The sequence below is a fragment of the Epinephelus lanceolatus genome, chromosome 21 (assembly GCF_041903045.1).
Source record: "Epinephelus lanceolatus isolate andai-2023 chromosome 21, ASM4190304v1, whole genome shotgun sequence".
Taxonomy (NCBI): Eukaryota; Metazoa; Chordata; class Actinopteri; order Perciformes; family Serranidae; genus Epinephelus; species Epinephelus lanceolatus.
The window spans coordinates 18,003,907-18,019,430 of NC_135754.1; the positions used below are offsets into that span (position 1 = coordinate 18,003,907).

General features: G+C 42.7%; 1 protein-coding gene across 2 annotated transcripts in view; it reads left to right on the top strand.

Annotated features, from left to right (window-relative positions):
- Positions 1 to 15,524, top strand: part of capn15 (calpain 15) — a 48,040-nt gene that overhangs the window by 24,457 nt on the left and 8,059 nt on the right. For both annotated transcript variants that reach the window (XM_033611623.2, XM_033611622.2), the window contains exons 3-8: positions 2,024 to 2,232; positions 6,047 to 6,230; positions 7,575 to 7,798; positions 8,534 to 8,659; positions 10,782 to 10,934; positions 13,953 to 14,114. In XM_033611623.2, coding sequence (XP_033467514.1) covers positions 2,024 to 2,232; positions 6,047 to 6,230; positions 7,575 to 7,798; positions 8,534 to 8,659; positions 10,782 to 10,934; positions 13,953 to 14,114 — 1,058 coding nt within the window. The remainder of the gene's footprint in view (positions 1 to 2,023; positions 2,233 to 6,046; positions 6,231 to 7,574; positions 7,799 to 8,533; positions 8,660 to 10,781; positions 10,935 to 13,952; positions 14,115 to 15,524) is intronic.

The following is a 15,524-nucleotide window of genomic DNA, read 5'->3' on the forward strand; positions in this document are numbered from 1 at the left end:
AGGCCCAGACCGTGGATATCTTTGGAGGCGATCCCTGTTTATTTCTGACAACTGACAGCAAGAGGTAAAAACAAAATCCTCCGTCAATTACAAGCCGAGCCCCTACACAAATGAAGTGACACAGGAATATGTTAGCATATTATACAATAAGTTAAGGCTGAAAAATAAACGTATTTTAAGAGTGCTAAAACCGGTATTACTATGTGAGCAATGTCACTTACCTCTCCCATGGAATACAACAGCAAAAGGGGAAAGGCAAGGTATTAGACACCTCTTTATAGGTGGGGTACCCACAAAGGTGAAAATAGGCGTATAGAAACTGAGTATCAGACGTTCCACATATTGAATATGGAGGTCTAAACATGTCAGGTAATAACAACTGAAACAAATTTTGTCTAATTATAATACTTAATAATACAAATGTACATTTGACTTGGTTACACATATTACTGCTGTATAATGGACCCTGTTACATATAATAAGACCTGAATAGGATTGAGTGCCTCTGAGTTTTATATAAATGTTTAGTCTCTAAAGCTCTTGGGGGGAAAAAAACCCGTAGTGCACATAAAACACCCTGTGTGCTGCAAATGTGAACAGGCTAATTGCAGCATATGCAGCACAGTCGTTTCCTTAGAGGCAGACTGCAGCAGACCACTCTGCTGATTATCATGTCTTTCAACTGACTCGGAATAATCCGCTCAGATATGTTCATGAAATGAGAGGTGAGTGCAGAAGGTTGTTAAGTACCTTCTTGGAACGCTAACGTGTTATTGTAGCCACCAGTATCTCTCTAACAGGCTTTGAATTGATCTTCTTAGCTTCAAAAATGATGATGCTTGTGTAATATTTTAGACTAGATTGCTGTATATCTGTGCTTGTTTAGAGCTGTTTAGTCTGTTTGTGTACTGCACTGAATGTGCTCCGAGTTACATTAGTTAGAAGTCTCTGAATGTGTCCAGGCCCTCTCCACCTCTGCGGTAAATCCACATCGGCCCCTGAGCCCATGCAATAAAAGCCAGCACAAGGGTCACACATAAGCCAGTGAGCTACAGAATCGGTAAGCTACATGGAGACCTCAGATGGCCAAGGTGGTGAGGCGGTGGTGTTGAAGCGATTCTGTGGTAGCTAATGCTGCTTCAAGACTGCAGAATTGGTTTTTGGGGATGGCGACTAATCAATTCGCTTCACTGTGAGCCACCATTGGGGTGCCTACATTACATCCCCTTGCTTGCCTCGCAACACAACCGAGCCCACTCCTGACACCACATATAAGAAACCGGATAGGGTCGCGTGTGTGACTGTTGGCCCTCTCGGGTTTGTGTACAGAAGAGTTTTAGATGGGCAGATAGTGTGTCAGATTGGGTGTCTTGATCCGTTAATGTATCCATGTAGTGTGGCTCCTGTGTACAGTAGAGAGGCAGCTACATTTTCAGAGTGCTAAAATCCAGTGTGTCAATTTAAATGCTCGGTGCTCTGCAGGGAATATGTCAGAAAGTGAAGTGTTTGAAATGTTGAAATTTGCATATGTGTCCTGTATCCAGGCCGCTACATGGTGCCACATTTGGTCTCCTGCTGTGCAGATGTGTGATGCCACACTAACAGTGGAAGTAATTCCTCCTGCCACGTGACTGAATGGAGAAGGCAGCAGTTGTCCTTGTTTCACCCACAATCCAGGGCTCATTTGGCGGCCTGTAGTGTCCTGTATTAATCATCATCCACCTGCAAAATATATCACATCAGAAATGCGGGGAAGAGATTAACAGTTAGTCCTCAAAGTGCCAAGTGTCCTTCAGGCTTGCATTATGAGTTTGAATAGCTTGATTTTTGAGTTTGAGTTCTCTAATCAGCTTCTCTTGGGGATGATTTAAAATACTTTTTGGGTTTTGAATAAGACATTTTCTCCCAACAAGTTACTGTTTTTGAATCTATTTTTTGAATAGAATTCAATATTTAAACAGGTCTAGTAATCACATCCCTTTGTCTCCCTATCACTTATCCTCTCCCTCTTCTCCCCGTTCAGAACACCGTGAACTTTGTGGACGACAGCTTCCCACCGGGCCCTCGCTCCGTGGGCTTCCCCGAGGGCGACAGCGTCCAGCAGAGAATCAAAAAGTGGCTCCGCCCCCATGAGATCAACTGCAGTAACTTCAAAGACCGAGGCGTCAAGTGGTCCGTCTTCCGCACACCGCGGCCCTCCGACATCCTGCAAGGCCTGCTTGGAAACTGCTGGTGAGCTGTCAGAACCATATGGGAAACTAATCAGTCTAGATAACTCGGGACAACCTAGAGACAGACCATTCATTTACAAAAAGACCTTGAAAAAGCCTGCCTTGATTAATACCTTAGAGATCCAGTGTGTATGATTTAGGGTGGTATATTGGCAGAAATGGAACATAATATTCATCACTATGTTTTCAGTAGTTTATAATCACTTGAAACTTGGAATAATTGTGTTTTTGTTACCTTAGAATAAGCTCTATATATTTACCAAGATCCTTAAGAAGTCTGAATTGGTCTTGAATTCATTCATTAAAAAAAAAGACCTTAATTGGTATTAAATGTCTTAAATCAGTCTTTCAAAAGTCTTAAAAAGGCTAACACAATAGCTCATTGTGCTCATAGCATAGGATTCACCATCCGCTAGCTAGGTTTCGCTGTCACTGTACCCTGGACGAAATGGGGAAGCGCAAATTCAGCAAAAATTGGTTGTTTAACCAAGATGGTGCGGCATGGCTGAAACTGGTACAAGGAAATGCTCATGTGCGCAGTGTATTTTATGTAAAAAAAATAAATAAAATTGGCATAATAGGAATCAAGGCAGAGTAAGAAACACAGTAGCCCAGAACGGACAAATCAAACACTGGCTTTCAATAGAGCCATTTGCATCAGTCACCATAGTTCTCCTAAACGCTTGGTACACGGGAGAAGTTGTAGTTCTGCATCCTCACCACTAGATGCCACTAAATACACCAGGCTGGACCTTTAACCAAGGACAAACAAGAATAGCTATTAATTCTGCTCAGTGCCTGTGAAAGATCAGAGGAATACAGAACACACAGCAGATAATGTTACATGTCTGTGTGATTCTTGTCTGAGTCTGCTTTGGATGTGCACTGCAGCCTGAAGCTCGCAGACACAGAGATGGAGACAGTGACAGAGAGGCAGTGAAACAGTAACTTAGGAAACCGAAAGCGAGAAACTGAAAAATTGGAAGGCAGGGGAGGAAAAAAAAGAAGGCGAGCATTAAATGAAAGAGGGAGGAGGGCGACAGATGTACAGATACACCTGACAGGAAGATTATTCACGGGAATGTGAGTCTGGACACATGCTTTATCTCCCTGCCCTTGTTCTGTCCGTCCTTTGGGGTGTGTTGTGTATATATATTTATATATGTGTGTGTGTGTGTGTGTGTTTGTGTTACCATCCGCCATCTTCCTCCACACACATGCACACACAACAAAGAACAGTCACAAAGTTGTCCCAATACAACTTTTCGCTTCAACACCAGCACACACAGCTTATCAAAAATAACCCTCCCCAGAGCTGAATCCTCTCACTCGCGACAGGATGTAACCCTAATTCGTCTCTCTAACTCACTGTCTCTCTCTCTCACTCATACACACACACACGGACTTGTCCTAATAAACCAGCAAACAGCCCCGCTCCCCTCAGCCAGCCAATGACAGCAGAAGAAAGTAGTGCCAGTCACCCTTGTCCTTGAGTACGAGCTGACGTTAGAGTCACATTATGACACGGCTAATTGGATTTCTATTTGATTCTTTGCAGCCGATTGGTTTTTCATCAGCGCCTGAATGGGCTGATCAGCCTCGCTGAGCTGCCTCGCCGAACAGATGGGATACAGCTTTAATAGTACACATTTCCAACTCCACACAAAGAGTTTTAGTCTTTGACACACATTGACGGCTGGTCTGAAGGGTTATGGCTCTCATCGTTAGATACAGCGACAGCAGAACTACCAGTGGCAAAAGTAGCTCTGCAGTTTGGTAGATAAAGGAAGTGTTTTACTGCTGGGAAAATGGTCTTTTCATGAAAGAAGGCTGTCTGTGCAGTGGAAAGATGCAGATAGGGCTGGGTATTGCCACTGATTTCCTGAATTGATTTGATTGGATTTCCGATTCAATATGATTCCATTTGATTCAGTATCGATTTGATTGGGGATATTTCAGTCTCAGAGAACTAATACTGTAAATTTTACAAGGAATTATTTTAAAAAGAGAATAAATTCAGAACAGGAATAAAACTGAATATTTTATGACAAAATGACGTTTCTAATATCGCTTTTCTACATGTTTCTTAACAGGTGTATTGATAAAGAACTGTCATTTTCCTCATGGAGGTTTTTTTTACACTTACAGTAACAAGCGTAGCCGGCGTCAGCTCAAGTTATCGTCATTTCTCTGTCTCCACTGTGGCGTCTCTGGTCAGTGTTTGTGTGTGCCTAAAAGTGGCGCTCCTGCTGCAGTATAATTACACCAAAACATAAAAACACTAAGCTAACAGTTACAGAAAAAAGAGCAGGTAACGTTGGTGCTTCTCAATACGACAGTCGTTAATAATTTAGCCCCGGCGCCTATTCCCTACCAACGAGATTTACGAGGTTAAAGCTTCACACATCTGCGGGAAAAAGCATATATTAAAAGATTGGTCATGGATTTTATGAATCAATATTGGGTCATTCAAATGAAAATAGATTTGAATCGGATGAATCGATTATTTTAACGCAGCCGTAGATGCACATACTTTTGTAATTGGTGCTATATGACCAAAGGACTTTTGCTTAAGAGGTAGAAACCCTGCAACTACCAGAGTGCACTGCACTACACTGGACATATATTCGCTCTTGCTGGTGGGTGTCATAATGCGAGCTGTGTTGTTTTGACACAGAAAACAATATGGTGGCCAGCTGGTAACAAACAATCTCTAATTACAGCTAAACAGCACACTAAAATATGAAAACATTTGAGGCAAGAAATAGGCATCGCAGTAACAGAATCTGATCAGCACTGCCTAGTTTTGCCATCCGATCTGAGTTTGGCCTGAGTCTTAGAGAGGGGGGCGGGTTTTTCTTTTGATCCACTTCTTTACTCTTTGTGTTTGTGGTGGTGGGCATAAAAAAATGCGGAAATGCACTCTGTAGGTTGAGCAACAGCCATAGAGCCAGCTGATGCATTTATTTTAGCCAAGATGAGAAGGGAGATCTGGGCACTGGTAAAATGGAGGGAAGTGTACCTTAGGTGTTTTGTGCTGCCCTTAGGTGTTTTGTGCTGTTATTAAGTACCCCTTAATAACGAGCGTCGGATAACTGTGGCATCAGCCGTGAGTCAGCAGCATTTAAAACGAAATGTTTTTAGCTCATTGTCCCACACCTCAACTGTTTGTAGTCATTTCATCATTATTGTATGATCTCTTTCCACACTTTGAGATGAACTAATGTTCGCTTTAAAATATATCCCTTTCAAGTCGGATCCTCGTCCCCAGCCGAGTTCCTCTTCTGTGAGGAATTAGCATTTTCTGATGTATCCGGAGTTTTGATTAACTAATTTCTCTCGCAAGCTAATTAGAGGAACCGAGCCAGTTTGTCTTTGCTGCAGGGTGAATTAACAGTAATGGGGAGGTAACCAGAAGGCACAGAGGCTTGATTCATCAAATGTGATTGATTTTCAATGAGGGCAAGTTATGTTTAAAAAAAAACTGAAAGAGGTACCTTTTTTGGAAAAGGATGTTTTAATTTCACATTTAGTCTCACGGCTGTGTGTCAGTCTGTTTATTTTTGTTCTTTTCTCTCAGTCAGCCGACATTCCTAATCCCTTCCTGTCTTTTCGACTGAAACGGGCATCCATTCAGCCGTCCACCTTTCCGCCGCAATCAGCCCATCATTTACTTCCTTGCATCTCCATTTGTTTTACTGCTTAATTCAGATTGTCTTTTGCGCTTTGTTTCCGCCACATCCTCTCATTCACGCATCTGTCCTTCCTGATCCGATGTTTCATTTTCTGATTCACTGAGTTTTATCTTTCTCCAGGTTCCTGAGTGCGCTGGCGGTGCTGGCAGAGCGGCCGGAGCTGGTGGAGAGGGTGATGATCACCAGGACCATCTGCCCGGAGGGAGCCTATCAGGTTCGGTTGTGTAAAGATGGGACATGGACGACGGTGCTGGTGGACGACATGCTGCCCTGCGACGACTATGGCTACCTCCTCTTCTCTCAGGTCAGGGAAGGAGAGAGGGATGTGGGGAGCCCTGGGGGAAGGGGAAGTTATGGATGAGGAAATAGATAATCATAGATATTCAGTGTGCAAGAGATACTATTCATGTCCAAGGTTAGAGGAGGAGGAGGAGGTTTAGATAGAAATATACATATTCTGCTCATATAATGTTTGTCCTCTTCCAGATCATAGAGGTTATAGAAGAAAGTAGGGCTGGGCAATATGTTGATATGATTAGATATCATCTTAGATTTTGGATATCAAAATATAGCAAGTGTTGTCTTTTTGTGGTTGTAAGGCTGCATTACAGTAGAGTGATGTCATTTTCTGATCTGCTCTATTATTTTCCTTAACCTAATTTGTCTTTTTGTCCACAGTACTGATGATTATTTGTCAAAATCTCTGAAAATGAAATAAATCTGGGGGTGTGGAGTTAAAAAGAACTGAGCTTACCAGACGTGTGTAACCCGCTCACGATCTCTGCTGGAGGCTAGAAGCTGAAGGCTGCATTAGCCACTGCTAGCATAACACCCCTGTGACAGTACATTACATTGGAGGTAATGCAGACGTCAGGTTTTGACAAGGGAAGAGAATGCATGGAATAAAAAAAAAGACGCGATTGCTGACAGGGCTGTGGCGATCTCAAACCTTTTTTTAGGATGCAGGGAGAAGTAGCGAGGGCATTTGATGGACAGTATGTCAGACATATATCCTCTCAGATTTATCAGTAAGCATGGTGTCTCTAAGTCGCTCCGTGTTAATAGAGTTGCAGCCAAACATCAGTGTAATATTAACTTCCTAACATAAGTTCAAGCTAATTCATTATCTAGCTTTCTATCACACGCATGTCTCAAAGGACCCCGCAGAGGAGGATTGTTCCTAATTAAACAACAGTCAATTACAGGACAAATTAAGTATTGCATTATGCAACAAATAAAACACAGGGAAACTAATCCAAGCACACACATGCTGGAGAGTAAAACCTATCAGACCTTATCTACACACTGGCACCGTCGACCTTAGATCTCAGGGAAGACAAGGAAATAAAGGTAACAGAGGAGACACTGGATATGGCAGAGTGAATTCCTTCCTTCATGATGACTAAACATGCAAGAAATGCCCAAACAAAATGTTAAGATAAGGAAGAATATGAGAAATCATAAATAACACATTCCATCTTTTTTATCAGGCCGTGTTCAGAAACCGTTGCACTTTGAGTCACAGCCAACCGGTTCAGAGCCACTCCTTAAAACAAGCCCCACTGCAAACACAGCTTCCTGTTACAAGTGAACTACACTCATGACTGAGACATGACTAAATATTTCCTTCTCTTTCCCATCACTCCAGGCCCAGAGGAAGCAGCTATGGGTGGCGCTGATTGAAAAGGCCCTGGCCAAACTCCATGGCTCCTACTTTGCCCTGCAGGCAGGGCGCGCCATCGAGGGTCTTGCCACGCTGACGGGGGCTCCCTGTGACTCCCTGATGCTCCAGGTCAGCTCCACCAACCCACGGGAGGAGCCCATTGACACGGACCTCATCTGGGCCAAGATGCTCAGCTCTAAGGAGGCTGGGTAAGAGAAGGAGAGGAGGGGGAGTTTTGGTGGAATTAGGGCGTGAAGGAGCATTTTCTTTGCTATTTTTATCATTTGCAACTGTCAAATCAATTGATTTAATGTACAGTACAGGAAGTAGATAAAATAGTAGACATCTCATTGGAGAAACAGTGGATCTACATTCTCTAATCGCAACTACAAACACAAAGGTTTTACAAAGCGACAAAGGTGCTGAATGCCAATTAGCAGCATATGTCAGCAATAAAAGAGGTCTGATAATCAGCACTTTAATATGTGAGCTTTCAAAGCAGCATGAGACAACTCGCACAACTCCAAAGGGGCCCAAATCATCTGTGGCCAAACTGCAAGTCCATCTGTCAGAAAACCTGTGGTATTATTCAATATATCAAAGGGGGAGCGGCCCCGGAAAATCGTGACAACGTCGGTATACTTTACTGAAGGGGGACAAAACTGCATCAACAAAGAAGGAGCAGCAGTCACAAACTGAAGACAGATTAACAGGGATATAACCGATATTTGTTTTTTGTTGTTTGTCTGTAACTGTGTGTATTGCTGCCAAGATAAGGAGATTTTAATTTTGAGGTTCTCCTGGTTAAATAGAGATTAAGTTAGTAAAGACATGATTAACATAATTAGCTATGCAAAGCTGGAATGAAATGAAAGTTGAAAATAGTTTGTTCTGGGCTATGTTATTTATTGACTCTTTCACGGTGTGTCGTCCATACCTGTTAGGTTTCTGATGGGTGCATCTTGTGGAGGAGGCAACATGAAGGTGGACGACATTGTGTATGAGTCTCTGGGCCTGCGGCCGCGGCATGCCTACTCCATCCTGGATGTCCGAGATGTTCAGGGTTACAGGTATGCAGTCACGTGAACTAGAGTGATAACCTGCCTGTCCTTCAGTGAGCTCCCGATGTTTCTCTTTGCACCCCTATCTACCTGTTCCATCTCCCTTTGTGCATGCATTTTGTCTTTGTAACGAAAAGAAAGTACACTTAAAAGATAGGCATAAAATTAAATAAAACAAATTAAATTACCATCTGCACTTTGTCGGCATCCCGCCCTACTGTTTGTTCGCTAAAACAAAACAACAGGGTCACCTTTTTAGTAAAGAGCTGCAAAAGCAGAGGACATGAAAGTCCCATTCATTTTCTCCACAGGCACTGTAAGGGTGACTGACAGAAAGAGCACTTCGCAGCTTGAATAGGAAATGAAATTCTCCTGAATGAGTCATCAGTGCAAAAAAATTAACAATGGCACTGGAAAATATCTGGTTCCTTGATTTTAAAACGTCAGAGGCACAAGGCTGTACATAACACCATAAAGTGAGATGTGGACCTCAGCTCCCACAGTGCATTTTGGCAAGAATTGTCAGATTGCAGAGGTTAAAATTCTGCTTAGTGTGCAGGTGGAAAACTGAAAATACACCTGCAGCTTAAATCATTTTTTGAGTTATGGGATGATTTTTGGATGAATTCAGCTATTATGAGATTGTGTTTTGTTTGCAACTAAACTCTAATTCGTGCCTCTGACTGGCTTCTCTATGGCCAGCCAAGACTCATGGGCATTGTGGTATTTAGAGGGCTTACCGTGCCAAAATGACAGGTATATAAACCTGAGTTCCCAGAAAGAATGTTCAGATAATTAAAACTGGAGGCCATAACATAAATATATTAGCTCATAACGGCATCCTGTCATGTATTTCTGTTAACTAACATTAAGGGTTTCGTAAAAAGAAAAGTTAGAAGATACAGAATGGAGAAAAGCACTTGAATCTCCATAAGTGCTATTCCCTTTACAGATTCTTTATCTGACATGTCTCATGGCTGAAACTTTTCCTTCAGTTCCTCCTTTCAACATCTCCCATTCACATCGGCTGTAGTCGAAACCAGTGAATCATACTGGCACTGGCATGAGCTTGCAGGTCTATTTCATGTGAAAAAAAACGTCTTAAAGGGGCTCTTGAAAAAATGGAGATGGCTGAGCTGGCAGCTAGCAGCTAACGGTGCTAACTAATGCGGAGCTAATGGCGTTAATCTGGGGAATCAGAGGGCGAGCGCTGCATTTTTGCGACAATGCTGTCATGATATCAGCACTAACCGCCACGTGAGCATAGTACGAAGTGATTATGATAAGCTAGCCGGTTGGATACTAACACACACGGTAGCCTACCACAATAAACCACATAAAAGGTTAGAGTAGCGAAGGATAAAGGGCACCATCACTCCACTGTGTCTTTACATAACAAGTAGTGGTTTGCTGCAATATTAATGCTCTGCTCTTTAAAAAATGTGTTTACTCATTAAAAAGCATATTCATAAATAAGTATCTCTGGTTTAGAATCGATTGAACAGATGCACACTCTGTGACGGTGCTTTACTTAGTGATTCATGGGTAAATGGGGTGGAGGCATGATGCCAGTGGAGGACAGGTGCACACCAGTGCAGTTTGATCACTTTGATCAGCATTGTGAGTCCACACAATGGAGGCTTCTTCTGTCCTACCTGCGAGAGGAGGTTGAGAGTAGCCGTAAATCCCAGATGTAATTTGCTCAAGAGCCCCACACAACCACTTTAATTTACTGCCATAAAGCAATCTGAGTGGAAGATTGGGCCACAGCGCTTGATCTAAAATGAGTTGGAGTCCTCCTGCTAGGAGCCGGAGGAGATGAAAAGCAGCTTGGAAACAGCGATTCACCTGCACTTTTTTTTTTTTTTTTTTCTTTTCTGGAAAGTGGTGACTCTCCAATATGGGTTTCCATTATACCTCCCAAGTTTCTCACTGTAGGGAGGAGGCAGTAAAATGAAATGGGTTGTTAAAAAGTAGGCAATGATCCATAAGAGGAGCAATATGAGTCTCAGAGATGGGGAGAGTGCGTTGACTGAAAGCTGTTGTCACTCTGACTGGATCCTGCTTTTGGCTCTGACTCTCTCTCCATCATCTGCCCTCCCTAACTGTCAACTCTCTGGCCGCGCTTCAGGTTGCTGCGGCTGCGTAACCCGTGGGGTCGCTTCTCGTGGAACGGCAGCTGGTCGGACGAGTGGACAGACTGGCCGCAGCACCTGCGTCACGAGCTGATGGCTCATGGCAGCAGCGAGGGCGTCTTCTGGATGGAGTACAGCGACTTTATAAAGTAAGAACCAGTTAACAGAGACATTTTGTTTGCTTGATTTCTGTATGTCAAATGTGAGGTATTGTCTAGTATCATGAAAAGGGTAGGCATGATAAGCTGTACCTTTAGTCTACGCCTGTTTTGGACAGCAGAAATCTTCACGTTGTATGATTATGTTCATTATTAACTGTGGTGATTGATTACAGTTTTCAGTTTTGATTTGTTTAGGAGATGGTGGTCTTATATTCACCAGGAAAGCTACAAAAACAATGACATCACAACATCTTTAGCCTCCAAGCTCCTCATTTGTAGACGTGTATCATCTCAGAAAGTCACTCACTCTTTCAGACTGTACATGAATTCACTCATTAACCTTTCTTCCCCCTTGTGGCCACCAGGAGGCATGGCAGCATCTTAAGTCAACACTTGACTGTCATGTTTTGTCAACATCTTTGCTGATAAGTCATCACTGCTGTGATTTATTTTTTTGCACTGCACGTTTCAGAGGTGACTCCACAGTCACCCACTGTGCCCACATGACAGATGCACATATTTTCCTTCTGCTAATTAATTTGAGCCATGCTGGCTGTGGCTGCTAACGCTACACTTCTTGTGTTCATTCCAAACACACGCCACGGTTAGAAATGTAAAATGCATGACTTCCTGTGACGATTTATCCCAGGAAGGAGCTACCCAGCAACAGCTGTTTTGAGCAGCTAATATCAAAGCTTTTGTTAACTGACAACAGGTGACACTAAAAAAAAGTGTATTCACCGCAGATCTCCGCCAGGTGTGTCTGGGGGCATGTGGGTGGGGAACATAACCAGAATAGACAGGCTATGAAGACAAACCTCGGACAAAATGTCTAGTAAAACTCCTCCATATCTTCCTGGTTATGTTATTATGCTAGCAGTGGCTAATGTAGCCTTGAGCTTCCAGCCTTCCCGTATCTTACAGGCAAGATGCCAGCCAAGATAACAAAATCTGGGATTTATTCATCTCGTATTGTGCCTAACTTTAGTGGATATTGATTGATCAATCAATCAGTTAATCAGTACTGGGTATGGGATTAATTTGCAGCTGCTCAGGTTCAAAATTAGACCAAATTTTCTATGGATGTCAAAGTGTAAACCACAATAAAGGCAAAAATGTGACCTGCAACTTACGACGTTAGGTTAGTTTTTTGCCGAGTTGTTTGGCGGAAATTCTTTTTACTATGTGATTTGTTGATGAATTGCATCCCCTACCAGCCACTTAAGAGTAGTAGCAGTCACTGAGGGTATAAACAGAGCAGTTAATAAAACAGGTTCTTAAAAAATTGTGAATCAATCTAACCATGAGAGGTTCCTGAGCATAAATGTGCACAAAATATTAGGCTGATGGGTCCAGTAGTATGTCAGATTAGCTGCGGACAGACAGATACACACATGACCGAATACTTGATCCCTTCCAGGATGGATGGATGCATATAACTTTCTAAAAGTGATGGATAGTTTAGTATTTTCATGCCTTTGTGGATTTTACTGACCATCTGGTACCAACACCAAACTGAGTGATGGCGTTTTTGTTGTTTTCAGTCCATTGTATTTGTTGTCATCCACTGTTTCCCACACCATGGTGTTATTATGCAGTTGTGTGGGTTTTTCTTGTGGTTGCTTCGGTTGCCAGGGACTTTGCCGGCAGAGGCTTAGACTTGTAATGGCTCTCAGTGTGTTTTGTCATATTACATTAATCCTGTCATTCAGTCACACACAGCATCAAGGGTCGGCTGGTGTTTTTCCAGCTCTTCTTCTGTGTGTTTTTATACATGACCATTTAATTGGTCAGTGACCTTGGCGAGGTCAGTAAACACTGTTTCCTGTAACAGTTTGATTGAAAAGTAACCTGGAACACAAATGGTTGTTGCCAAGAACTGTCCTTAAACATAACTGACTGAGCTGTAATGTTAGAAAAATAAACCTGAATGAAAACAGAACTGCATTACAGCCACGCACAGAATCTAACAAAGTGTGAAGACTGTGACCTGCCAGCAAAAACATTCCACTAAGTGTTTATATTTTCAGTAAAAACCTGATTTTACCAAAAGGTTACTCTCGGACTTGCCTGGAAAAGGTTTTTTCTTACTGTCAGCCAACCATCTGATAAATAGACGTTGTCACAAAGTCCACCAGGTTAGTAAGTTCGGTTAAAGATAAATGAAATGTTTATCAGGCTTTTATTCATGTCCCTCGTGTCCAACAAAATAAGAGTTGCAGTACGTCCAGAGGGATCAATGTGGCTGTCCACCTGAACAACTCAAACCTGAAAAATGTGCGCAACGGAGACCAGAGTCCCATCTGTCTTCTGATTGTTTAGTGTTTTTGTCTGACAGACAAATAATCTCTCAGCTTTGTCCTGTATGGCAAATGTACAGCATGTGCCTGCCTGGACTTGTTACAGTGTGAAAAAAGAGGTCAGCTGCTTGCACAAATATCGAGGCTCCTATATTGACTCCAGTGGACAAATAAATGATGGTGCTGATAAATAATAACACTGCAGATTGTTTCACTAAAAACAACAACTGAACCCTGAGAAACAAAAGGTTTCAACAGCAGACATATTTATCTCTAGAGATCAAAACCTACAGTAAAACTTCAGCATGCCTACCTTTTCTTTCTCTCTCTCTCCTTCCCAATTGTCAGGGAGACAAAAGATGTAAGACAGTTGTCAGAGCGGGGTTAGGAAGTGATGAAACAGTGAAAAACAGACTGAAAGTGAGGAAGAGAATGTCTCTTGGGGGCTCCGTCTTTTGAAGGAGGAGGTCTGATATGTTAGCGAGGTAAATGGTGTTTTCACGGCAGCACCTTCGGAGGCTATGCTAATGTTAAAGAGTTGCCTGTGATGCATGCAAATAGACTTAGCTCATGACAGGCGGAGAGCAGTCGGTCAAATCCTCGGTGTCTCAGAAGAATGGGTCCTTATGGACGTTTTTTTCTGTTGATGCTATATATATATTTATACTAAAGAAGGCTGTATCCTCTCAACCATCTCCTCCCACAGGTACTTTGACTCAGTAGACATCTGTAAGATCCACTCAGACTGGCAGGAGGTGAGGCTGCAGGGCTGCTTCCCCAGCAAGGCCAGCGGGCCAGTCACCGTCACAGCCCTCACTGTGCTGGAAAGGACGGCGCTGGAGTTTGCGCTCTTCCAGGAGGGGAGCAGGTAAGTAGGACAAGTCTCTCTCCTGCTGTTTATTTTCAGGGCATCTGCAGGTCTCTTAAAATGTCTTAAATTCGATTTCATCTACTTTAATTTATCCATCTTTTAATTTTCTTTTTATCAATATGATCAAGCTCCTTTGCCTGAAAGTCTACATTTCAGATGGTACAACTCTTTAATCCTAACACTGAATCTAATAATGTTTCTCACTGTAATATCTACATTCCTATGTAAAAGCTACCTCTGCACTTGAGTTGGGTCATCTTCAGTTTGCCAGTCCAGTTCAGTGTACAAGCTTAACCAGTTTGGAAGGGAGCAGGGCACATTTTGTTTATTTACTAGAGAGTTCATGTGTTTTTTTGGGTGACGAGACAACACAAGGCAGAGTTAGGGGCCGTACACATGCCACGTCAGATCCGGCGCTGGATGCTACATTTGTGCCTTTTTTGAGCCAGCTTTCAAGAGCGCAGCAACAGGTTGCATTTGAGGTTGCCAAGCACCATATCAAATCCTATTTACCTGAAATCCTGAGTGCAGAGCTGATCTTCTGCCAGATGCTGTTTCTAAGTGTGTTGTCATATTGTCCGTGGGACAGATGAAAAGCTCTGGCAGCCCTGTGCCAAAGTTACCAACTTTTCCATATTTACCACAGACTGATATTTACGGAAGAAGGGAAAGCTATCCACCAACTGTGATTGGCTGTTCCTCGTCACATGACATGCGGTGTGCGCTGCTGCACTCCAAAAGTGAAACTCTGGCGTTTTAGCGTGCCTGCTGCACGTCTACATTGAAGACGATGAATTTGAGGGCACCAGAAACACAACATGTGTACAGCCCTTTAGTCTCTCAAGAAAACAAAAGCTGTGCCAATATGGCGACATTTTGGATTTGCTGACAAAAGAGGCGTCCTAACTGAGCTAAACTTTTGTCACGTTTCGATTAATTTCTGTCGCTCACTTTGAAAGTGCTGCAATGATGAAGAACAGCAAATTTATGAAGTGAAAATGAAGAATGATTTATCTCCTTAGGCCTATTTAACTACAAAGCCTCTATAAGGTGGCAGCTGGCTGGAGCGGGATCCTTAGGGAGCTAAAAATTCTGGTTTCTGACCCTCACTAATAACAACCTACTGGCTGTTCGTTATAATGTATGTTATTGCCAGTAAATACGACATCAGAAAATGTGGTTTTTATGTTTAAAAAATAATGTTACAACCATAGGAAGACAGCACATAGACTACTCATACCTATTTTAAGTGGTTAGCTCCTGATCTTGAGTGCACAGGTAATGTATTTATGTGGTAAAAGACATGACATTAACAGAAGTGCATTTTTAAAAGATTCAGTGTGGACAGAGAGCTCCAATTTTACGCTGTGCAGCACAGTAGTTGGACGCTGTTGGGACATGGTGTCC